The sequence below is a fragment of the Erpetoichthys calabaricus genome, chromosome 4 (genome assembly GCF_900747795.2).
Source record: "Erpetoichthys calabaricus chromosome 4, fErpCal1.3, whole genome shotgun sequence".
Classification (NCBI taxonomy): Eukaryota; Metazoa; Chordata; class Cladistia; order Polypteriformes; family Polypteridae; genus Erpetoichthys; species Erpetoichthys calabaricus.
In genome coordinates this window covers 121,931,142-121,957,775 of record NC_041397.2, presented here as the reverse complement: position 1 = coordinate 121,957,775, position 26,634 = coordinate 121,931,142, and the positions used below count along the sequence as shown (strand labels likewise).

The 26,634-nt window shown below is 37.5% G+C and overlaps 1 protein-coding gene across 3 annotated transcripts in view; it reads right to left on the bottom strand.

Annotated features, from left to right (window-relative positions):
• Window positions 1-26,634, bottom strand: part of dcaf6 (ddb1 and cul4 associated factor 6) — a 235,989-nt gene that overhangs the window by 81,931 nt on the left and 127,424 nt on the right. For 2 of the 3 annotated variants that reach the window (XM_028799737.2, XM_051926116.1), the window contains exon 8: window positions 25,607-25,709. In XM_028799737.2, the coding sequence (XP_028655570.1) occupies window positions 25,607-25,709 (103 nt within the window). The remainder of the gene's footprint in view (window positions 1-25,606; window positions 25,710-26,634) is intronic. The other variant, XM_051926115.1, reaches the window with a different exon arrangement.

Here is a 26,634-nt window from a genome sequence, read left to right as displayed (position 1 = left end):
TTTTGAGATTTAATAAAAATGTAATTTTTCATGCAAAAAAAGATGCAAAGATCTTTACATTTTTTTTGGAATATAATGCAATGCTAAGGAGGTTAACATATGAGTGAATATGCACAGAATATACTGTACCTGTAAAATATTATACTACGAATGAGCCAAACCACATGTACTGCTTCCGGAACATAAAATGAAGTGTAGGTGTAGAAAGGATTTGCTCCAAAAGATCTTGGTCAGATAATGGCAGCTCTGGTCTGTCATCACAGTTTTCTGGACTTCAACATGTCCTAGTTATGCTGCTATAAGATTTTACCAAAAAAACCTGGACCAAGCAGCAGACATTTAATTTCAGCTGTGACACTAGGGGTCACAGTTGCCCCGTAAAACCCACAGACAACACACCCAAACACCAGGTAAAAGTCCCAGTAATATTTTTAATTATTATAATAATGTGCACAAAGCACCTCCACAATACTCAATACAATAATCAACAATCACAGTAATAATACAATAAATCACTCCTCCACTCCCAGCAGCTCCGTCACATTACCTCCCAACTCCGGCTCTCCTTGCTGGGTTTCCCACAGTCCTTTAAATAGTCCTTGACCCGGAAGTGCTCCTGTCCTTCAGTCCACGTGATTCCATAGCACTTCCGGGTCAGATAAAGAGTTATATTTTTTTTCAGCCCGGAAGAACTTCAGTTCTTCCATCCCTGTGACTTGGGAGTACTTCCGGGCTATACGGGAAATAAAAATCCCCTTGTCTTCCTGCAGCATCCCACGGTGGCCCCCAGGGTCCCCAAGAGGACTGTGAAACCGAACTCCATCTCCCATGGTGCCCTGCGGGAATACTGGGCACTTCTATGCTACAGGGGAGATGACATCTAGCGGCCTGGATGTGTCGGCTGGGATGAGTTGCCGGCCGTCCACCACACAGCATAGGGTTTATAAAAATCAGATTATGGGCTATCTGATTTATCTGACCATGTGCACATTTTTAATTTATTCTCTGATATTTTTTTCTCCAGCAAATTAAAAATACCACTTAAAATAATACTAAAAATAAAAATTCAAACATTATTATATCTGTACTGTTGAATTAGTGAATTCCAAAATAATTTAGGATACTTACATTTAAACAAACCCTTAAAAGCTGTCTTTGTAACCAAGTTTATTATAGTTTTGCCTTTTTATATTAGTTTTTATTTCTATATTTCTTCTGACCTTACTTGGAAATTCAGTTTAGTTTTAGTTTTCCTTCATCATGTATTTTTAGTTTTAATTTAGTTTTTATTTTACAAAGATATTTCTATTTTATTTTATATATATTAGTTTCAGTTTTAGTTTTAGTAATTATGGTACGGTTAAAGAGCTCCTATGGAGTTTAGTTTTTGTGTCACAATGAGACGGAACTGTACACTTAATGGGTTTGGATATAATATGAGTTTAATGTTAGTAGAAGCCTACTACACTACACAACAGTTTACTATTTGTTTATTTTTTTGTCTGATTAAAAACAAGCATAATCAAAACCAGGTACTGAATATGAACAATTTTACACAATTTTATAATTTTTAAAATATTTTCTATGTCATTTGTGCTGAACAAATCTGCGCTGACTGTTGGCACTTTTTTTCTTTTCCTTTTATTGCCCAGAATGGGCCGATTTATAATGATATTTAGGTGAATTATAAGGTGTGAGGGTTTTTTACTCTAAATGTCTACAGCACACAACATATCCTCCTCCAACGACAATGTGCTTATAATGAATGCCTTCAATATTGCATTCAAAAATCTCCCAAACTGTGGTTTGTTATTTTCTACCAGCCATATTGATCTCTGATTCCATCTCAGGCATAAACAGTTTATAGACAGAATTTTGCCACCTGCAGGCCTGAAAAGATATCAAAAATTAGAAAACAGAATCTACAGTGTTCTGACAAGTGTGATCATGAAAATCACGGGGGCTTAGTAAGAACAAGGCTCTTAGTCTTGAATCAGACCCTACCTAGCTGTAATGAGGGAAACAAAGAAAAACAAGTATGTAGTATGAAGGTTAGGGACAGTGAGACTTGAATAGCTCACCATAAGAACAGTAAACCCTTAATGTGCAGAGCAGGAGCAGGAAATAAGAGTATGGACAGGCACAAAATGACAGAGATGGCATCTGAGATTAAGAACAATATATGCATCATCTAAAAAAGTTTATCCAGAGCAGGATCACAGGATTCCTGGAGCCTACCCAAGCAGGTTTGGGTGCAAGGCAGGAAAAATCCCTGGTATGCAATATGTATGATATGACTGATGCTAAGAACAACAAGAATATGATGATTTTAACTATCTATTTTGAGAGAGAGAGAGAGGAACATCAAAAAAATGGGGACAGATATTTTAAAATATAATTCTGATACTGGATTACTTTCACAATATCTGGTATTAAGAATGATGAATATTAACTGTAAGAGCCATTTTCCTAGTTCTATAAGATTCATGAATATTTTACTAGATGACAATGCATAATCTATTGGAGGTTTCTATAAACCCCGCAAGTAGAATTGTATTGGTATATTCTTGCCATTTCTAACAGCTTTGAGTAAACATTATTCTTCAGTTAGTAACAGCCTTGCCATGAGTAAGGTGTGGAAGGCATAAGGTTTTAAACCGTGCCAACCATCCTATGGGCCTTTTGAGTGTGTGAAGTAAATATGTAAAAAAACAGCACTTAATTTATGTGCTGTGCCATACGTTTAAAGCGTACAGAAAAAGAAATTAATAATCTTTAAGTAAAGAAGAAGTAAAAAACTTTTAAGTACAGAAATAACTAAAATTTCTCAAGAAAAGCTAAGTTTAGAGAAGATACATTTTTCCTTTTTTTTTGCCTTTTATTTTACGTGTGTAACTATTTTTTCTTTTATTCTTGTGTGGATTATTTGCTTTTAACTTTCACTAAATATTTTAAAACGAACTTTTGGATTGAGAGATTTCTTTCGGCACGCGTTTTACCCTTGCTTGACCTTACCTTACACTTCGGCAGCTACACTAAAGTTTAAAACCTGCCTAGGATTGAAATCAACCTAAGAGTGAAAGCTTGAAAATTGCCTTGGATTATAAAAAGAAAGCAAACTTGCGTGTTCTACTCCTGAAATCAGACTGCGATGAAAGAAAGCAACGACGACTTGAAAAAGACTCAACAGAGTCTGAAAAGCGTTACGATCAACAGAAAGAACAACAGTATAAGACTCAAGTGCCTTGTATGCCATATAGAAAGGTTCCAAATTTGACAGCAATCCCTCGAAATATGTGGACTTTATTAGAGCATTTGACTGAGATATCGATGAGGTGATAAGAGAATCCGCGAGATAAATTGGACTTCTTGGCACAGTTTACTAAAGGTACACCTCACGAGATTGTTAAAAACTGTAAATACTTGTCACTGTTAGAAGGTTATCAAAAAGCCAGAATGAAGCTCGAAAGTCTTTATGGAAACCAGCTACGGAAAGGAGAAGGTCTGAGCGATTATGCGATCTCTCCTGGCGGATATATAAACATTATACCTGATTTACAAAGCGGACAACAATTTGAAAGTAATGATAACCTTCATACTAAAGTCTGCAAACTTCCTCAAGACCTACAAGCACCATGGCAATGCAAAGTTCAGAGTACTGAAAGTATGGAGAGCAGGCGAACCCCTCTCACCGATCCAGTGAACGTTCTGGACAAACAGACAACATCAGCTTTGTACGGCACAGCTCTACAAAGCCATACCTTCGAGACAGAAAAGGAAAAGACTGATCAAGAGAAGTATCCTTTGAAAGGCGTCTTAAGAGAAAGCAGTTTTGGTACAAACTTTTCTACTGCAGGAAAAAAAAATGGATACAGATACCTCAGTCAAAAAGGCGGAGACGGCTAGACGTATAAGCAGAAAGCATTGTCTTTTTTGCAATGAAAATCATGACCTTAACGAGTGGAGTGCAATTCAGAAACTAAGTTATGAAAGTAAAATTGACTTTTTGAAATCTAAAGACTTATGCTTTAAGTGCCTTAAACAAGGACATCTTAGCAAAGACTGTGAAGAAAAGATTAAATGCCAAATGTGCACTCAGTTACATCCAGTAATGCTGCATATGAATAAGGAAAAAGGCACCGACATTAAAGCCACACCTCCTAAACAGGAGAACGCTATGTCGTAAGAGAAGAACGTTTCTTCTGCCCAAATTTCTGTTGAACCGCTAAAGACTTATTCTGATACCGGGGCCAGTAAAGAGTGTGTCTTAGCTGTGATTCCAGTTAAAGTTAAGTCTCAAATGAGTGAAAAATGTGTAGAAACATATGCTCTAAAAGACTCTGGCAGCTCAGCTACATTTTGCACTGAAAGTTTGCAAAAGCAGTTAAATCTTTCAGGAAGAAAGTCTCACATCTACATCAGCACTGTACAAAGAGACAAAGTAAATAGACAGAAATTAGTAAAGTGTACAGTCTTAACGAAGTTACAAGTCTGTGAGATAGATGAAAATACATTTTTTGATATACCAGAAGTGTACACACTGAAATCTGTACCAGTGAAAAGGGAGAACATCCCTAAAGAAAAAGATGTCAAGAAATTGTCTTATCTAAAAGACGTGCATCTACCCCAGATAAATGCTGACCAAAGCAATAATATTGTGTCGTTAAGTACAAATGCCCGCAAAGTCATTGAGCCATGGCAAACCATACATAGTGAAGATGAAAGACTTTATGCTGTAAAAACATTCCATAGGTGGATTGTTAATGGATTAATAAAGGACTCAGACAAAGAAAGACTGCAAAGTTATTCAGTCAATCATGTGACAGTAATGGAGGTAGAACAAATGTTACTCCAGCAATACAATATAGACTTACCAGAACACAGCTGTGAGGAAAAGGAAGAAATGTCACAGGAGGACATTAAATTTATGTGCATAGCTTCAGATACTGCAAAACTAGTGAATGGACACTATTGCATTAATCTGCCTTTTAAAGATGAAACTCTTAAAGTGCCAAACAATCGTTGTGTTGCCAAACAACGTGCTATTGGACTTAAAAGGTATCCAACATTCCATGAGGATTATAAAACTTTCATGAAAGACATTTTAGACAAAGGATATGCCATCAAGGTACCCACAGAACAGTTAACCTTTGAAAAAGAGAATGCCTTAAGAAGCACAGCTTCAGAGGTAGCTGTTAACACTGTGTTAAATAATTTCTATGATGATGATTGTTTAAACTCAGTTGCTATAGAAGAACAAGCCATGAAATTGGCCAAAGATCTGCAAGCCCCATGCTTAAAGGGAGGATTTTATCTTACAAAATGGATAAGTAACAGCAGAGCAGTCTTGCTGTCTATTCCTGAAGAAGACAGGGCAATAGATCAAAAAGTCTTGGACTTAAGCCATGATTTGCTACCAGTTGAAAGAGCCTTAGGTGTTCAGTGGTGCACACAAACTGACAGTTTCAAGTTTCAGGTAAAGCTGCAAGATAAGCCTGCTACAAAACGTGGTATTCTGTCAGTGGTCAGTTCAATATATGACCCACTTGGATTTTTAGCACCAGTCATACTGAACTGTGTAAAGAGAACTATGCTTGGGATCAAGAAGTGGAAATTAAGTATGTTCAGCAATGGAAAAAATGGATGGACAATTTGCAGCTACTTGTGGATTACAATGTAGACAGGTGCATTAAACCGCCTGGATTTGGTCAAATAATGATGGCACAAATGCATCATTTTGGAGATGCTTCAGAAAACGGGTATGGCACTGTTTCCTACCTCCTTCTGACTAACAAAGAAAATGAGAGACATTGTTCATTTCTAATGGGGAAATCAAGAGTGGCACCACTAAAATCTGTCACTATACCAAGATTAGAACTTACAGCAGCAGTGATAGCTGTCAAAATGGACAAAATGTTAAAACAAGAAATACAGATTCCCCTGCAAGAATCAAGCTTTTGGACTGACAGCACCACCGTATTAAGGTACATTGCAAATGAAAGTGCACGCTACAAAACTTTTGTTGCCATCAGAATCGCAGTGATAACAGAGCACACACAACCCTCGCAATGGAGGTATGTTGCATCTTCACAAAATCCTGCAGATCAGGCATCAAGAGGATTGACAATAGAAAGCTTCATCAAAAGTAACACTTGGATACAAAGTCCAAACTTCCTGCTACAGCCAGAGCATGAATGGCCTAAGAGACCGGATGAAGCGGACCTGTCTACTAGCGACGATCCGGAAATCAAAAGGTGTGTAGTAAAATTTGCAAGTGTAGAAGGAAAAACTGAACCAGTAAAAAGACTTGTAGAGTACTACTCAAAATGGTTCAATTTAAAGAAAGCAATAGCTTGGTTCTTTAGATTCAAAGAAGTGCTAATGCATCTGAAAGAAGAGAGAAAGGCAATTCAATATACAGTCAGTCAATCTGGACACAGCCCAGAGAAACAAAAGACATTAATCATACATAGAACATATGAAGGAATACAAATCAACAATGAGGCTAAAGCCACTGTCTCTAAATGACTTGTCTAAAGCAGAAGACGAACTTATTCGCCTCAGTCAACTACAAGCTTACCCAGAGGAGGTTAAAGCCTTGCACAAAGATCAGCTTGTAAAGAAAGGTAGTAAAATCAACAAACTAGACCCAGCCCTTCCAGAAAGAATATTGAGAGTTGGAGGAAGACTCAGCAAATCAGCTATGCCAGAAGAGGCAAAACACCCTGCAATCATTCATAAGAATTTACATATTGCTACTGTCATTATGCAACAAGTTCATAAAGAAATTGGACATTGTGGGCATAATTACAAGATGCTACACCCTGAAACCCCTGGGTAAAGATAATGCCAGATGCAAAAGGGGCAGTCAGAAGAGTCTGTGTGCAGACCAAGACCAGCACTCTGGACAAACCTGTGAACAAACTGTGCCTGCTCCAGGAAGCAAATGATTGAAATGATTAAAATTATTAATTTTTCTTTTTGCATGCTTAATTTTAATAGTGTTTGTGTTTTTATTGTAGAATCTAAGTTTCTTAAGTTTTAAGTATGGTTTAAGTTTAGTAAAGTAATGAAGGCTCTTATCAAGTAATGTTAAAGTAAAGTAATTGATTTCTGCACTAGCATAAACAATTAGGGGCCGGATGTGTAAGAGCCATTTTCCTAGTTCTATAAGATTCATTAATATTTTACTAGATGACAATGCATAATCTATGAGAGGTTCCTATAACCCCCGTAAGTAGAATTGTATTGGTATATTCTTGCCATTTCTAATAGCTTTGAGTAAACATTATTCTTCAGTTAGTGACAGCCTTGCCATGAGTAAGGTGTAGAAGGCATAAGGTTTTAAACCGTGCCAACCAGCCTACGGGTCTTTTGAGTGTGTGAAGTAAATATGCAAGAAAACAGCACTTGATTTATGTGCTGTGCCGTACGTTTAAAGTGTACAGAAGAAGAAATTAAGAATCTTTAAGTAAAGAAGAAGAAGTAAAAAACTTTTAAGTACAGAAATAGCTTTTCTTGAGAAATTTTAGTTAAGTTTAGAGAAGATACATTTTTCCTTTTTTTTTGCCTTTTATTCTACGTGTGTAACTATTTTTTCTTTTATTCTTGTGTGGATTATTTGCTTTTAACTTTCACTAAATATTTTAAAATGAACTTTTGGATTGAAAGATTTCTTTCGGCACGCGATTTACCTGTGCTTGACCTTACCTTACACTTCAGCAGCTACATTAAATTAATAAATATAGCATAAATACAAAAACACATTAGTATGTTTAGCTTTTCATCACTTGGCAGACTCTCTTCGCCTACCTACCTGTAGTTCAGTAGAGACATTGCCAACTCAGGAATTTTGTATTGCTTCGTTGTTAAATGACGTTTTTAAAGCAAAAGTGATTGGTCAGCAACAATATGCTGATCATGTATGATGACCTTGTCAGTCTCTCGATCAGAGACACCGTCCAGCTCTGCAAGGACCTGAAAACGGGTTGACACTTATAATTCTGGGGCTTATGCTCCCAGACAGTGTGTACCTTTATCGTATGCCTTATGACCATTAACCACCTATTTCTACCTGTCTGGTCTGGGATATCCTCCCGCACCATCTTAGGGGTGCACACTATCTCTCTAAAGGTCACCTGGGCCAGATCCACCAATTCTCTACTACAACACAAGCCAGCCAGCCCTTTCTTTAGTTCAGGGACCCTGAAACTGCCTTAAGTTTTTTTTTTTTTTTTTTTTTTTTTTAATTTAAAAGATTTAACTTAAATGACAAAACTAAAAATAGCTAAGCCAAAGAAATTAGATTATAGAACTGCTACAGCTATTTTACATCTTTTGACCCCTTAAGCTACTGTAATATTCTCCCTCTCAACTGCCTTCTGTTTGTCCCTCTACGAGGTTAACTTTACTTTTCTCTGTCTGTTCTCCTAACTTTGCGTTCCTCTTATTCCTTACTTAAAAGCTCTCCACTTGCACCGTTTGTATTCCCCCATTATAACGAACCCTAACACTGTCACCCACTTAACTGCTCTACCTGCTGACCGCTAAGAATTGTTCAATCTAAAATAAATATATAAATAAAACTTTCTTAGTGAATATTTGCTGCTAGTTAATTTCTTACTGTCTTATCTGGGCACACACACCGTCAGCATGACACTGCCAGAACTAAACACTGAACAGACTTGCACGTGGAAGTTCCTGTCCCATTTTACTTTATGGTGACAAGCAGAGTTGTGTTGCGGTGCCACAGTCTATAAGCCAACAAAATTGCTGTGAAAAAGCTGTCTGTTGTTATGGTTCTGCCTTTGTTCAGTCTGACAGTGGTCACAGGGCATTGTATCTTTGATTGCCGGTAGAACAAATAGTTCTGAGCAGGCATCAACCACAGCACCAACTGTGGTCATCGCTGCTCTTGTGAAAAGAATTGAGATAAATGCCATCAGCTCAGACATGGAGAGGCAAGTTCATTGTACCACATGAACATCACTGACAGAATAAAACTGTTCATCTGCAATCTCTAGTCTCTTGGCTTCTTATAGCTGTTTTTCTAGCATTTCACTTGGCTTCCTTATTGATTGCCCTGTCACATTCCCTCCTATAATATCTTCTCTTTTCATAAATTGTCCTCTATACCTTAGCATTACACCACATTTTACAACTGCATACTTTTCAGATTTTTCAGCCAGGCATTCTAAACTGCATCCCACATACAGTTAACTCTTGATACTTCTAAAATCTCATTCACCCCTGCTACCAACATGTCAGAAAATGTACTTCCCACACTTTCTTCCAAAATTTTCAAATCTTTAGCCTTAGTACACACTTCTTTTGACTTTTCTTTATGCATCTAACTAAAAGATCTCCCATAACCAAGCAATGTTGTAATGAACAACCTTCTCCAGAGATCATATTCATATTTTTCACCATGACCCGATCAAATTTCCTTACCAGCAAATAGTCAACTGAGCTCTTTATACTACCAAATTCAAATGTCACCAGTTTGCTTTCTGCCTTCCTAAACATTGAGTTGCACATAACCATTTCTATCATATCATGAAAATCCAATATTCTAAGTACTGAAGCCAAATCCCCTGTGGATTCTCTCATAACTATTAGCACTGGCTACAGCAAGTCAATTCAAATCAACACACATAATAGTCATCTCCTCCAAGATCCCCAGACATCACTTCCATCAACATGTCCTAAAATGTATCTTTCTCTTCATGTCTTCACTTAAGCTGTGGGGCATATGCTAAGGTTATATTGATTAGTTATTTACCAATAACAATCTTAACAACTGCAAAACACTCATTCTTTTCACATCTACTACTTTTTCTGCCCATTTTTCTAACACAAGAGCATAAACTATTTCACTACCTGCAAAATTTGCACCTTCCACTGTTCCCACTAAACATTATTGCACTATACCTTTCCACTTCTCTTCTGTATGCAGCACACATCAACTCTGTTTCTATTCAATTCCCCCACCACTTTGCCTCATTTTCCCATCATAATCCCAGTATGGCATGTTGCAATCCTTATACTTACTCCTTCAGTGCTATGATTTAGTGTTTCTCCTTCATCCTTCTTGCCACCAAACCAACCTACCCACAGTGCATTCTATTTAGGACCATCATAAATATGGCTTCCCTCACATTTTGTATGATGCAGGCAGGTGGGGATGCCCACAGGGTAATAGGGGATGAAACCCATTTATGCGTTGTTAACACTCAGCTTCATTGTCAAGTGACTGGAGCAAAAGTTTTTAATGCCAGGGGCCCGTTCTGACTGCCCAACTACTTTAGTCATTTTTAACAACAAGCAAGAGGGACAGTGACATTGTTCTATCCATAATCTCCAAAAAACATTTATTTCTATAGTACATTTTCATACAAAACACGTATCTCCAAGTGCTTTACAAGATGTTAAAATATTGCAAATACAAATTAAAACAAATATTAAAAATGTATATAAATGAATAAACAAAAAAGTCCTTAATTCTGGATTCAATTGCTAAATTCATTTTTAAAGTCTCTAAATATTATAACAATAAATCCAGTGCTATGGTCAAATGGTGAAGATAGATAGAAAAATAAAACTTCAGCTGGAGAGATGCATTATGATAACATGATTATGACAATAGGTGCTAGTAATATAATTAATTAACCTTACTTTTCCTGATTTTTATGTTGGAGAAAATAAATCTGCAAGAGTTCTAAGGTCAAATGACCACCTAGTCCCCAAATGGGGATTCTAGCCAACGTATGTGTGTAACAGATGTGGACAAATTTGTTGGTACCCCTCCACAAAAGAAGAAGAACATAGCTGTATGTTTAAGGTCATTATCCTGTTGGAGAATCCATGACATGTGAATGAAACAGACTTTCTGACACTGGGCAGTAGGTTCTGCTCCAGAATGTCTTTATAGTCTTACTAGCAAAATACCCGCGCTTCGCAGCGGAGAAGTATTGTGTTAAAGAGGTTATGTAAACATATATATACATATACATATATATACAGTACATATCTTAATATACACATATCTACATATACATATATATACATACATATACATATATATATATATATATATATATATATATATATATATATATATAAACATAGACATACATATATACATACATACATTGACATATATATATATATATATATATATATATATATATATATATATATATATAGCAAAATTCCCACGCTTCGCAGCGGAGAAGTAGTGTGTTAAAGAGGTTATGTAAACATATATATACATATCTACATATACATATATATATACTTATATACATATATATATATATATATACATATATATATATATATATATATATATACATATACATATATATACATATATATATATATATATATATATATATATATATATATATATATATATATACATACAGTATATACTGTGGAGATTGGCTCGGACACAGACAAGCAGACACATTCATGTCACCCAACACACGTTTATTATACATTATTTACAGTTATATTGCACAATCCCAGTGCACAAAGCACCAATCACCCTTTCAAAGTCCTGGCCACAACACAATGCCTTTCTCTTCCTGGTCCGCCTCCACTCCTCTCCAACACACTTTGTCTTCTTCCTCCCAACTCTCGCCTCGACTGGAGGGAGGCGGCCCCTTTTATGTGCCCCGGATGGGCTCCAGGTGCATCATTAGGGCCTCCGTAGCCACACCCCTGTGTGGCGGAAGCTCCCAAGGTGTTGCCGGAAGTCCACCGGGTGCTCTCAAGTTTCTTCCCCCCAGCACTTCCCGGTGTGGCGGAAATACTGAGGGCCAACACTCCCAAGGCATTGGGGCGCCCCCTGGCGGTGACCACGGGCCCCTACAGGGCTGAGCTTCCAAGCTCCGTACCCGTGGTCCCCAAAGCCACCAGGGAGGACGCCCCCTCGTGTCCTGGAGGAGGCACAAGCCCTCCTCCACTCCTCCTAGGCGTCCCGGCCGGGCATGGATGCCCGCCGGGCACCACAATACATATACACATCCACATATATATACACATATATATATATACACATATCAACATATATATACACATACATATACACACACATTTACATCGATCCATCCTCTTCATATATACATATATACATACATACATACATAGTGCGTTGTAACACGGGCTGTGATTGTTACATGGGAGGGAGACGACAAATCACAGCTTCCCGCTTTCTAATCGGGCCTGTGATTGGTGCTTTGACGGATGCCCAGATCCCACAGTATCTCCCCTTAGGAGAGGCGTTAGGCAAGTGTAATTGAATAGCGGTGCTGCAAGTTTAGTTTTACACCTGTTTTTAACACTAGAATTACCAGAGCCTACAAAAAAACTCGTAAATCCGTCCCACTTTAAATCGTGTCTTAAATCCATTTGCACCTCTCCGCCAGAGTCTTTTGTCATCTAAATGTGCTGATAAACACAAGCTACTAGCAGCCAGCTATTCCATCCCCCCACCGACTTAGAACGAACTTCTCCTAGCTCATGCCTTGCCTTGATTTGATTATCTGGGATTGAAGTGGAGTTTTAGAGTGGAAATAATATAGCGTTATTTGGAATACACGCATTTCATGTGTGTTCCGTTTCTATAGTAGTCTGTGCAAACACATTTTTAAAACAGAAACGTTTTTCATATTCTAATAGTAAATGACAAAATGTAGGCATAAACTATATAACGTATGAAGCCTGAAGTCCATATATCAAAGAAACACTTTCACAAAAGGTACAAATAAGAGAACACGTGCACTTTTATTCAAAAATATAACTGCACAAAAAAAAAAAGCCGCGTTAGCATGCCACATTGACACTCTTACTACAACCGCCACAGTGGCAAAATGGTATCAGCTCCTGACTGGGAATCAGAGGGTGGCGAGTTCGATCCCACACGGCTCCACTTTTGGGGGGGGGGGTGGGTTCGGGGGGGGGTGGTTGTATGCATCGTGGTACACTGCAGAGCTATAGCGCGTCAGATGGGGTTGTATGGATTGATTCTGAATGCGACTGCGAGAATGAAAAGTGAATTAAAAAAAAAAAAAAAAAAAAAAAAAAAAAGCTAACCTTTACCAGTATCATAAGTTACACTGGCTGTTACAGACTGAAATCAAATTTATGTTGTTATTCTAAAATTGTAAGAATAAGAGCAGTTCAGTTCTCGAAGTGGTGCCATGCGGGATCGAACTCGCCACTCTCTGATTCCCAGTCAGGAGCTGATACCATTACGCCACTGCGGCGGTTGTAGTAAGAGTGTCAATGTGGCATGCTAACGCGGCTTTTTTTTTTTTTGTGCAGTTATATTTTTGAATAAAAGCGCACGTGTTCTCTTATTTGTACCTTTTGTGAAAGTGTTTCTTTGATATATGGACTTCAGGCTTCATACGTTATATAGTTTATGCCTACATTTTGTCATTTACTATTAGAATATGAAAAACGTTTCTGTTTTAAAAATGTGTTTGCACAGACTACTATAGAAACGGAACACACATGAAATGCGTGTATTCCAAATAACCCTATATTATTTCCACTCTAAAACTCCACTTCAATCCCAGATAATCAAATCAAGGCAAGGCATGAGCTAGGAGAAGTTCGTTCTAAGTCAGTGGGGGAAAGGAATAGCTGGCTGCTAGTAGCTTGTGTTTATCAGCACATTTAGACGACAAAAGACTCTGGCGGAGAGGTGCAAACAGATTTAAGACGCGGTTTAAGGTGGGACGGATCTACGAGTTTTTTCGTAGGCTCTGGTAATTCTAGTGTTAAGGCTTATTGACTGAAAGGGGCTTTCATGAAAAAACTTAGGGCTTTGCTACAGGATACACCCTCCACAAGTTAAGGAAGTAAAAATAAAGGTATATATTTCTGTTTTATTTAAACCTTTTAAGTTTGTATGCGGGCGGCATGGTGGCGCAGTGAAAGGTGCCAGTTAGGAGACCCGGGTTCGCTTCCCTGCGTGGAGTTTGAATGTTCTCCCCGTGTCTGTCTGGGTTTCCTCCGGGTACTCCGGTTTCCTCCCACAGTCCAAAGACATGCAGGTTAGGTGCATTGGCAATTCTAAATTGTCCGTGGTGTGTGGGTGTGTGCGCCCTGCGGTGGGCTGGCACCTTGCCCGGGGTTTGTTTCCTGCCTTGTGTCCTGTGTTGGCAGGGATTGGCTCCTGTATTTAGGATATAGCGGGTTGGATAATGGATGGATGGACATTTGTATGCATAGCCCTATTTGCCTGTTTTGGTTTTTTTTCTTTCTTCAGTAATATTTCAGCAAACCCGGAGCTTGTCAGTTCAAATCCTGGTACTGACACCACTGTGTGACCCTGAGGAAGTCACTTCACTTGCCTGTGCTGCAAAAAACAAAAGTAATGTAACAAATTGTACCTCAGATGTTGCAAGTTGCTGGAATAAAGGCATAAGTAAAATAGATAAATATGTATTATACACATAGGAACTATTCATTTATTTTCAGTTAAATCACCTACAGCAAACCTTTATAAATGAGGGTTTCTCCTTTTTAGATTGAGGTTTTCTCTTGGAGAGCTTTTTTCATTTCATTGAAAATTAAAGCAGCAGCTGCCAAAATATGTAGCTTTCTTATTAATTTTTCAACATTGTGTAAAATAACTTTATAAAGTAACATAAAAGGTTTAAATACTGGTTATCCTTTTACAGTAAAATATTACTAAAGAGATACAAAAAAAGTAAAGTGCATATGTTCTTTTTCTTTAAGGAGATTAAATATTACTGAAGAAAGAAAAAAAAAAACTAAAACAGCCAAATGGGGCTATGCATACAAACTTAAAAGGTTTAAATAAAACAGAAATATACACCTTTATTTTTACTTCCTTAACTTGTGGAGGGTGTATCCTGTAGCAAAGCCCTAACTTTTTTCGTGAAAGCCCGTTTCAGTCAATAAGTCTTAAAAACAGGTGTAAAGATATTGACAATAAGCTACGCAAACCCACCAAGACATGGAATCGTTTAAATCAAGTATCATTACATCTTCCTTTCTTAAAGAGAAGTAAGGCAGTACTTATAAGCTTACATATATATATATATATATATATATATATATATATATATATATATATATATATATAGACATACATACATATATATATATATCTATATCTATATATATCTATATCTATATTAAGGATCAGTTTTTTTGTGAAGCAGCCTTAACACAGCTTTTCCGCTGTTTTATAAACGAACGCCAAGGAAGGAGCCTTTTTATTAAATGCAAGGGTTCTTCGCTTTTTTTTCTTTTCTTTTTTTACGATTGTTATAGTTCCATTTGTAAACCACGTTGTCAGTTCAGCACTCCGGTTGTAATATGACCAAGCCGTGCAAGCACACTCTTGAGAATGCAACGTATAGTTGTACAGGAGAAAAGCAATCTTGCCTGAAATCAATGGCAACCTTTTGTAGGTCTGTGAACTTAATTTAAACTTTAGGTTTACACGGTGCTTTCTTTCCGAAGTACCTGCAATCATGAATATGTCTGTATGCGTCAGTCGCTCAAATCCCCGCGCTTCGCACCGGCAAAGTACTGCTTTTAAATTTTTATTAAGAAGAAAAGAAAACCTTTTTAAATTGAGAGAAAATATACTAAAAACAATTTGTTAAGGATCTGTTTTTTTGTGAAGCTGCCTTCACTCGAGTGATCACTTCGAGCTGACTTGCTGGCCAACTATAAGCGTTACCTGGTAGGTAACCACCCATACAATCAGATTGTGAATCAGACTACGAATGCCGTGAATGTAATTACCCCGATCTACATGCTGTCAAATAAACGAACCACACGCCGTGGCGCAATTTTAGGGGCTTCGCCTCTAGCGCTGACGTCCGAGGTTCGATTCCCGTAAGGGAGTGAAGTGAGCGCTTCGCACCGGCGAAGTACTGCTTTTAAATTTTTATTAAGAAGAAAAGAAAACCTTTTTAAATTAAGTCTTAAAAAGAGCTATAAAGATATTGACAATAAGCTACGCAAACCCACCAAGACATGCAATCGTTTAAATCAAGGCGCGAGTCGAAAAACACCATCCCATAATATTAGGTAACGATTAACACATTTCTATATGTACTGTTAGCATACAATACAACTGATAATATGTTGCGCTTATTTATCTGGTGTACCGACATTTTTGCTTGTTTAACGGCTGAAATCCAACATGGTTTGTGCCCTTCAGAATGAAAACAGTTTGCATTTATCTTTTTAATAAAAGGCAAGCTTTTAAGCCTGAGAAATCACCCCGTAAATGCACACGTTTAATTGCACATGTGTTAATATGTATGCTTACACGAACTTAAAAGGTTTAAATAAAACAGAAATATATACCTTTTATTTTTACTTCCTTAACTTGTGGAGGGTGTATCCTGTAGCAAAGCCCTAACTTTTTTCGTGAAAGCCCGTTTCAGTCAATAAGTTTTAAAAACAGGTGTAAAGATATTGACAATAAGCTACGCAAACCCACCAAGACATGGAATCGTTTAAATCAAGGCGCGAGTCGAAAAACACCATCCCATACTATTTGTTAACGATTAACACATTTCTATATGTATTGTAAGCATACAATACAACTGATAATATGTTGCGCTTATTTATCTGGTGTACCGACATTTTTGCGCGTTTAACGGCTGAAATCTAACGTGGTTTGTGCCCTTCAGAATGAAAACAGTTAGCATTTACCTTTTTAATAAAAGGTGAGCTTTTAAGCCTGAGAAATCACCCTGTAAATGCACACGTTTAATTGCACATGTGTTAATATGTATACTTACACAGTATTAAAAGACACTCAACAACGTCATTTACCTTTGTTCCCGCATTATTTACCTTTTTAATAAAAGGCGACCTTTTAAGCCTGAGAAATCACCCCATAAATGCACACGTTTAATTGCACATGTGTTAATATGTATGCTTACACAGTATTAAAAGACACTCAACAACGTCATTTACCTTTGTTCCCGCGTTTGATAAAAGGCGAGCTTTTAAGCCTGAGAAATCACCCCGTAAATGCACACGTTTAATTGCACATGTGTTAATATGTATGCTTACACAGTATTAAAAGACACTCAAAAATTAACGTCATTTACCTTCGTTCCCGCGTTTGACTCATGCTGTAAATCTCTTCCTTGTTTTTAGTTCACGTGATTACGTAGGAGGCGTGATGACGTGAGTTTTTGGTCTGTTCTGTGGTGTGAGATTTAAATAAAAAAATACATTTTGCTCTTAAAACTTGGGTTTTGGTTGCCGCTAAGGAACCGTGTGGGAATTTTTAAAGCTTTTTTCCCTTTAGAAGGGTTTTTTTTTTGCTTTTTTTTTCGCCCGCACAAGAGCAAAAGTAGCTGGGTGTTTAGAGGTGCGCTTGAAAAGTTACTTGTACCTGTTTTTGTTTTTTGTTATCTGTATTGGAATTAGCATCGAGGAGGTAGGGTAGAAAGCAGCAGTAACTGATATCGGCATTTGTAAGCAAATAACTGCATCGTCGTAACAGCGATTCCTTAGTTTAAAGGAAAAGAAAAAAAGGCCGCGGCTGACTTCAAAGCAGTAAAAGGCTCAGCAGTGCGCAGGTAAGCGGCCAGCGTTAAGGCGCCGAGTTTGTACAAGCGGCTGTAGGAGCAAACAAGGTAGTAAAGTTTTATTTATTTTGTTTATTTTAGATTAGACAGTCCTTAGCGGTCCAGAGGTAGAACAGTAAGTGGTCGACAGCGTAAGGGTTAATTAATACAAACAGTGCGAGTGGAGAGCTTATAAGAAAGAGGAGTGCAACGTTAGGAGAAGAAACAGAGAAAAGTTAAGTTAACCTCATAGAAAGACAAATAGCAGGCAGCTGAACAGTACAGGAGCTTAAGGTGAAAAGGTGTAAAATATCTGTACCAGATCTTAGTTATACCATTTAAGTTAAGGAGCAGCCAAAAGAAAGAGAAATTTAATTTAAAAAAAAATAAATAAATAAACTTAAGGCAGTTTACTAATTCCAAATCAAATTTTAATAATACAGGTAGAAACAGGTGGTTCACGGTCACAAGGCGTAAGGCAAAGGGTGCACAGTGTCCGGGGGCATCAACCCCAGAATTAGAAGTGGCAAACCGTTATCATGTCCTTGCGGAGCTGGACGTTGTCTCTGATAATTCTGAGGTGGTAGGCAGGGATGAGGAGCCCCAACAGGCCACCTCAAAACCAGTTCCCAAAAAGAGAGAGGTAGTGATAGTTGGGGACTCAATCATTAGGGGGATTGAAGCGCAGGTGTGCTCCAGAGAGAGAGTCTCGCACGGTGTGTTGCCTTCCAGGAGCACAGGTGGGGGACCTCCCTGGAAGGGTGGATAGGCTCTTGGCCAGAGCGGGGGTGGATCCAGTTGTCATTGTCCATGTTGGAACAAATGACATACATAAGGGTAGTCTGTCAGTTCTGCGTTCCAAATTCAAAGAGTTAGGTGCTAAGCTGAGGAGCAGAACTGACAAGGTAGTCTTCTCCGAAGTTCTGCCTGTGCCACGTGCCAGTCCAGGTAAGATTGAGGAGATTAGAAGGCTTAACGCGTGGCTCAAATCTTGGTGCAGGGTAGAAGGGTATAGGTTTATGGGGCATTGGGACTCCTTTTGGAACAGATGGGACCTGTTCCGCCGTAACGGATTACATCTGAACTGGAGGGGCACCAATGTATTGGGGAGGCGTATGTGTAGGCTAGTCGAGGATTGTTTAAACTAGGGAATGGGGGGGCAGGGAGTTTAGGACAGGCCAGGTTTAGATCTATACATGGAAGAACAAACAATGGTGTAGAAACAAGAATGCATAGTAATGTAAATTCTAAGCAAACATTTAAATGTAGAAGGAGTAATACATTAAAAATAGCTTGCCTTAATGCTAGAAGTATCAAAAATAAGGTAAGTGAGTTGGAGTTATATGTAGCAGAACATAATTATGATATTATAGCAATAACGGAAACCTGGCTAAATAACAAAGATGGGGATGAGTGTAACATAGAGGGATACACATTTTTTAGGAAGGATAGACAGAACAGAAAGGGAGGTGAGGTTGCTGTTTATGCCAAGCAGGATTTAAATGTAAGTCTTCTTCAGTTGGATGATGAGCCCCATCTTAATGAGGACATGTGGCTTCGCCTGGAAAATATTAGGGAAAGGGGTCTTATTTTAGGAGTGTGTTATAGACCACCCAATTCAGACAGTAATTTCAACACACATCTTTTTAGTAATATCAAAAAGGCAAGTTTACAGGGAGATATTATAGTCATGGGGGACTTTAATTATCCAAATATTAACTGGGATAACCTTACAGATGGAGGAGTACAAGAGCAGGAGTTTTTAAAAGTAGTCAATGACTGTTTTTTAACACAGCATGTTAAAGCACCAACACGGGGTGAAGCCTGTCTGGATTTAGTATTTTGTAATAATCAGGATAGAATTGAGGGTGTAGAGGTGATTGAACCACTAGGGTCAAGTGACCATAATGTAATACAGTTCTCAGTATTTTGTAAGAGTGCAGATGCAAAGACTAAAATTGTTAAGTTGAACTTTGGTAGGGCTAATTTTGAGCAGATGCGACAAAGTCTAAGTAGGATACACTGGGATAAGCTTTTAAGTGTGGAAACAGTTGAGGAGCAGTGGAACAGGTTTAAAAATGTTTTACATGTAATGCAGGACAGATACATCCCTAAATTTGGAATTAATAGGAAACGAAAAAAAATTCCACGGTAGATTAATAAAGATTTAAAAAAAGAAGTTGCAAAGGAAAAAACTGCTTTATAAGGCATATAAGACTAATGACTGCAAAGTGAATTGTAGAGCGTATGAGAACATGAGGGCAACCATTAAGAAGGATATCAGGAAGGCTAAAAGACAGTTGGAGAGGAATATAGCAGATAAGGTGAAAGAAGACCCTAAGAGATTCTTTCAGTATTTTAGTAGTAAAAGAACAGTCAAGGAGGAGGTCAAGTGCATCAGGAATAGTAAAGGGGAATTAAAAGATACAGACAGTGAAATAGCGGATGCATTAAACTTACATTTTTCTGAGGTGTTTACAAGTGAGCAAGTGGATAACCTCCCAGAGGTAACAGGGACTACTAAGGAGGTACTGAGGGATTTGGAAATTGTAGAGGGAGAAGTACTGCTCAGATTAAATAAGCTGAAATCGAACAAATCACCAGGACCAGATAATATTTATCCTCATATTCTTAAGGAGGCTAGTGAGTACATATATAAACCCTTGACGCATATTTTTAGGAAGTCACTGCGCACTGGAGAGATTCCGAAGGACTGGAAAATGGCAAATATCATCCCATTATATAAAAAGGGTGACAGGGCAGATCCAAGCAACTATAGGCCAGTAAGCTTAACATGCATCACAGGAAAATTAATGGAAGGAATTATTAAGGATAAGATCGAGCAACACCTGGCAAGGACAGGAGTTATTCTAAGCAGTCAGCATGGGTTCGGAAAAGGGAGGTCGTGTTTTACTAACATGCTGGAATTCTATGAGGAGGCAACAAAAGGATACGATCAAAGTGGAGCTTATGATATTATTTATCTGAACTTTCAGAAAGCATTTGATAAGGTGCCACATGAGAGGTTGGGCATCAAATTAAAAGAGGTGGGAGTTCAGGGTGATGTTTGTAGATGGGTGCAGAATTGGCTCAGACACAGGAAGCAGAGGGTGATGGTGCAAGGAACCTCATCAGAACTGGCTGATGTTAAAAGTGGTGTTCCACAGGGGTCAGTGCTAGGGCCGCTGCTATTTTTAATATATATAATTGATTTAGATAGTAATATAAGTAACAAGCTGGTTAAGTTTGCAGATGATACCAAGATAGGTGGATTAGCAGATAATTTGGAATCCGTTATATCATTACAGAAGGACCTGGATAGCATACAGGCTTGGGCAGATTTGTGGCAGATGAAATTTAATGTCAGTAAATGTAAAGTATTGCACATTGGAAGTAAAAATGTTAGGTTTGAATACACAATGGGCGGTCGGAAAATCGAGAGTACACCTTATGAGAAGGATTTAGGAGTCATAGTGGACTCTAAGCTATCGACTTCCCGACAGTGTTCAGAAGCCATTAAGAAGGCTAACAGAATGTTAGGATATATAGCACGATGTGTGGAGTACAAGTCCAAGGAGGTTATGCTCAACCTTTATAATGCACTGGTGAGGCCTCATCTTGAGTACTGTGTGCAGTTTTGGTCTCCAGGCTACAAAAAGGACATAGCAGCGCTAGAAAAAATCCAGAGAAGAGCGACTAGGCTGATTCCAGGGCTACAGGGGTTGAATTATGAGGAAAGATTAAAAGAGCTGAGCCTTTACAGTTTAAGCAAAAGAAGATTAAGTGGTGACATGATTGAAGTGTTTAAAATTATGAAGGGAATTAGTGCAGTGGATCGAGACTTATTTTAAAATGAGTTCATCAAGAACACGGGGACACAGTTGGAAACTTGTTAAGGGTAAATTTCGCACAAACATTAGGAAGTTTTTCTTTACACAAAGAACGATAGAAACTTGGAATAAGCTACCAAGTAGTGTGGTAGACAGTAAGACGTTAGGGTCTTTCAAAACTCGACTTGATGTTTTCTTGGAAGAAATAAGTGGATAGTACTGGCGAGCTTTGTTGGGCTGAATGGCCTGTTCTCGTCTAGAGTGTTCTAATGTTCTGATACGTGACTCCGCCTCCTCCATTAGATTATATGGACAAAAAACAGGTTCCAGTTATGACCATTACGCGTAGAATTTCGAAATGAAACCTGCCTAACTTTTGTAAGTAAGCTGTAAGGAATGAGCCTGCCAAATTTCAGCCTTCTACCTACACAGGAAGTTGGAGAATTAGTGATGAGTGAGTCAGTCAGTCAGTCAGTGAGTCAGTCAGTGAGGGCTTTGCCTTTTATTAGTATAGATTATAGTTTTATTGTTCCCTGCAAATACTCAAAGCACTCAGAGCCAGACGCAGCAGAGAAGCCACAAAATGTAACCAAGCCTCCTGTATGTTTCACAGTAGGTACGGTGTTCTTTTCTTTGAAAGCTTAATTTTTTTGTCTGTGGAAACACAGCTGATGCGACTCACTGAAAAGCTACAGTTTTATCTCACCTTTCGAAAGGACACTCTCCCAGAAGCATTGTGGTGTATAAATATGCAGTTGAACAAATTCCAGTGTGGCTTTTTTATGTTTTCTTTAAACAATGGTATTCTTCTGGGTCTTCTTTCCATTGAGCCAACTGTCACCAAATAGTAGATTGACTACTGTTCTCCATGTAAATATACTGAATGACTTATTGTATGATTTCAGACATGTGTGATACTAATTAAAGAAAACAGCTAGTTTGAAAAATCACTGTAATCCAATTATATATGATCTTTTCTAGGGGTACCAACAAATCTGTCCAACCCATTTTAAAATATTTTTTTAGAATAAGCAATACTTTATCTCTCTTCACACTTGCTTTGCTTTACTTGTTGATATATATGAAAGATATGCAGGTAGAAATGGGATAATTGATTTTCCTTTAATCTGTTTTCAGAAGGCATACACCACTTTTTCAATGAGCTTCAAGGGTACCAACTAATTTGTGAACTTCCTTATTGTATACGACATTTAATATATTGGAATACACATGTTTTTGGAACCACTACAGATGTGTATATTAATAATATATTTGTATGCTTTGAATAAATGTTCCCTCCATGTAAACTTTCATAAAATATTTTTTACTGTATACAAGTCAGAGATTTTCATAGATGAAACCTGGCCAACTTTTATAAACTTCACCTGACTAACTACTGTGTAAATTATACTAACTACGATAAAGATATTGGTAATATCTCCAAACTACTGCAGTGTCTTCAAAGCAGTGAACCTCTACACTACTCATGGCAATGATCTTTTCATTTGATTTTTCAGAAATTCAATAAATGTCACCTCTAAATAAACATACAGTCCTGCTCTGTGTGAAACATGATATAATTCATATCAAAATAGGACACTGAACATCTCTCAGAATATAAAAAATGTTTCTAGGTTAAGAGCCCTTTTCTATGGGATGTTATCAGGCACTTGCATCATCTGATAAAAAAACTTTGCATGTGCCCCTTCTCTTGGACATTGTGGGGAAAAAATTGGCTTATTATTGGGATAATAATAACCCCTGATTTTGCAAAAGCACTGTCTGAGGAAGCAATTATCTGCTTAACGTACAATATATTGTGACAATAGCTAGCACATCATTTATTTTCCTCAACTGGAAGAATTCTAACCCACCTACCATGACAAAATATGAATCTCATTTCACTTAAAATTTAGAAAAATTTTATTCACTTCACTTCAAAAATTCTTCAGAATCTGGCAGGCACTTACCAATGATGTACTTAATAATTTTAGCATGCTGAATCGCTGGTAGGTTTTATGATATTTTAATAGACTTGTTACTTCATATTAAACATTTTTTTTCTTCTGTTCTATCCTTTGGAGAAGGGGTTATATAATCTGATCTGAATAATTAGTACCCTAGGTTCTTGTCTATAAGCCGGACTCGTGTATAAGCCGGAGACCAAAAATCATACGAATTTTTAAAATAAAATCGTATCATAGATAAGCCGGACTCATGGATAAGCCGAACGTACTATAACCTATAACTAATAGAAGGGAGGGAGGTCAGTGGTCTCACTCGCACCCGTTTAACTTCTTTAAGGGGGGAGAGAGTGTGAGATATTGGCGTCTCTCTCACTCCCTGCATGGCGTGGTTGGAGCGGCCGGAGCGCGTTCTTTCTGCTCTGGGCGTCGCCGAGTCAACACACGCGCGTAGCGGTCATTTAAATTGTGATTTTATATGTAAGCATATTTAAATATATATCGCGGATTTTTTGCTGGTTCGCGGATTTCTGCGGACAATGGGTCTTTTAATTTCTGGTACATGCTTCCTCAGTTGGTTTGCCCAGTTGATTTCATACAAGGGACGCTATTGGCAGATGGCTGAGAAGCTAGATTGCTTACTTTTCTCTCACTCTTGCGCTGACTATCTGTGATCCTGACGTATGGGGATTGAGCAGGGGGGCTGTTTGCACACCTAGACAATACGGACGCTCGTCTAAAAATGCTGAAAGATTATCTTCACGTTGCTATCTTTTGTAAAGCTGATTCCTGAAAAGACATGCTGCACAGTGCTTTGCATACTTAAAAGCTCAAAGGGCACGTATTGATTTTTGACTGAAAAACAAACTCTGTCTCTGTCTCTCTCTCTCTCTCTTCCTGCTCCTGACGGAGGGGGTGTGAGCTGCCGCCTTCAACAGCTTTGTGCCGCGGTGCTTCGCATACTTAAAAGCCAAACAGACATATTGATTTGTTTGTTTCACTCCTTTGAAGAGGAAGATATGTTTGCATTCTTTTAATTGTGAGACGGAACTGTCATCTCTGTCTTGTCATAGAGCACAGTTTAAACTTTTGAAAAAGAGACAAATGTTTGTTTGCAGTGTTTGAATAACGTTCCTGTCTCTCTACAACCTCCTGTGTTTCTGCGCAAATCTGTGACCCAAGCATGACAATATAAAAATAACCATATAAACATATGGTTTCTACTTCGCGGATTTTCTTATTTCGCGAGTGGCTCTGGAACGCAACCCCCGCGATGGAGGAGGGATTACTGTATAAGCCGGACTTATGTATAAACCGATATTCTATTTTTTCATTTTCACAACTTTTTTCCTTAGATAAGTCGCGGCTTATAGACAAGAACTTAGGGTAGTATTGAAATTCTTAAAAATAATAAACTAAAATCAGATTAATCTTTTAAAGTATCTTATGGTTAAAAAACACATATTTCAAATAGGTTCATATTCAGTAAAACATTGTTTTATTATACCTTGATAAAGTTACTGTAGTTTTTATTCAAAGAAAACTCATTATTTGTTTTTGCTATTAAAATATTAAACAATAAAATAGGCTTAACTTTCATTTTCCACTGTAAATAACTGCCTGCATTTTTCTATCCTGAACACTGTTTTAAACTATGCAGTTTTCTATAAAGTTGTGAAATGTAAGTATTTTTGCATGACATTAGAAACATAAGGGTTATAAAATAATATTTTAGATGCACCAAATAGTTTCAACATTACATTTTAATTAATACATTATTGACAGTTAAGATAATAGGTTTTAACTGTATTATCTTCTGCATTGTGTGAGACTTATTTAACATTACTAGATGACATCAGAAATATTAAGCTATTAAACTGTAATAATTCATATTATTTCCTACACTTTGTTTTCTATACCATGCTATCAGCTAACACATCTTGACTGTACTCTAATCCGAGTTAAGTACTTTAACTCTTATAAAACTTTAAGGTCTAATTCTCTCAATGACACCTGTAGAAGTGTAGAAATGTGGTGCAAATAGGGCAGTCAGTTTTCCTAAAATTACAGGAAAGGGACAGATTTCTTCTCAATCACATAACAGTAGCATATGCATGCCATACTATATTTTAACGGTAAGCTAGTGCAATGCAAATATTTTAAAATTATGGATCTAAATGAGAGAAGCATGTTATATGGTAATATTTTAAACATTTAAAGTCTTTACCAATCCTACCATCTCTTTCCCGTTCACTTTCTGGACGTGCTCTCGGTCCTGTGTCTGACCAATCACCTCGAAGTCTGAGGCGCTTTACAGGAGGCTGACGCAGCTACAAAAAGAAAAATATATTTTAACTTATGACACTGATAACTACGTATATCTATACAACATTGTACACTGAAAATTTTTAAAACTATGCTGGTAGTTTTCTTTTGTTCATTGTCATAGTACCTACACACATTCATTTTTTTCTCCACTAGGGACAGTACTCAATAACAAATTATATTCTTAACATTTACATTATTGCCAAGTTTTGTTTTGTTTTTGTATACTGTTTTAGTGTCAGTGAAGTGCTCTTTCATAGCCTGCTTGTGTCCTAAACATACACAAATCAAACTGAAATCTTACATTGTTTTATGTTTTTAATTTACAACAATGCTATGATTTAAGGGTTTGGTAAAAAAACATAATAAACCAAGTATAGACACGTTATCTATCACAGCCATGTATTTCATCCAAAAATACTGTCAGACAAATGTTTATAATTTACTGAAATTATACCTACAATATGAATTTGAAATCTTTAAAGCATTTGTTTAAACCTAAGCAGTATATATTGTAAAGTGTATTTTCTTAAACGAAACAAAATGAAAATACACATTTCTGATACATAATATTTTTTGTAAATGAAAAGGAAACCATTATGTGATTGTTTTACTTAGTGCAAGAAAACAATGCTGACAATAAATCCTTCTGTGTAAAGGAGCTAGAATATGCTGAAGCAGTCAGACACTGTGTCCACAAGATGTCTTTTATCTTAGGCATGGTTCTAAAATACAACAAAAACACAAACCAGTTCCTGCAGGATGCCATCCTGCTCTTGATTACAGAGACTGCTATTTATGTAAAGGACCTTACAGCACATGATCCTGTTGCTTTATTTAGAAAGGAATCTGAGACTGAACAGACACAGTGGAATTTCAGCAAACACAGCTCAGATATAAAATATATGATCTGGCAGACTTTGTTCAGAG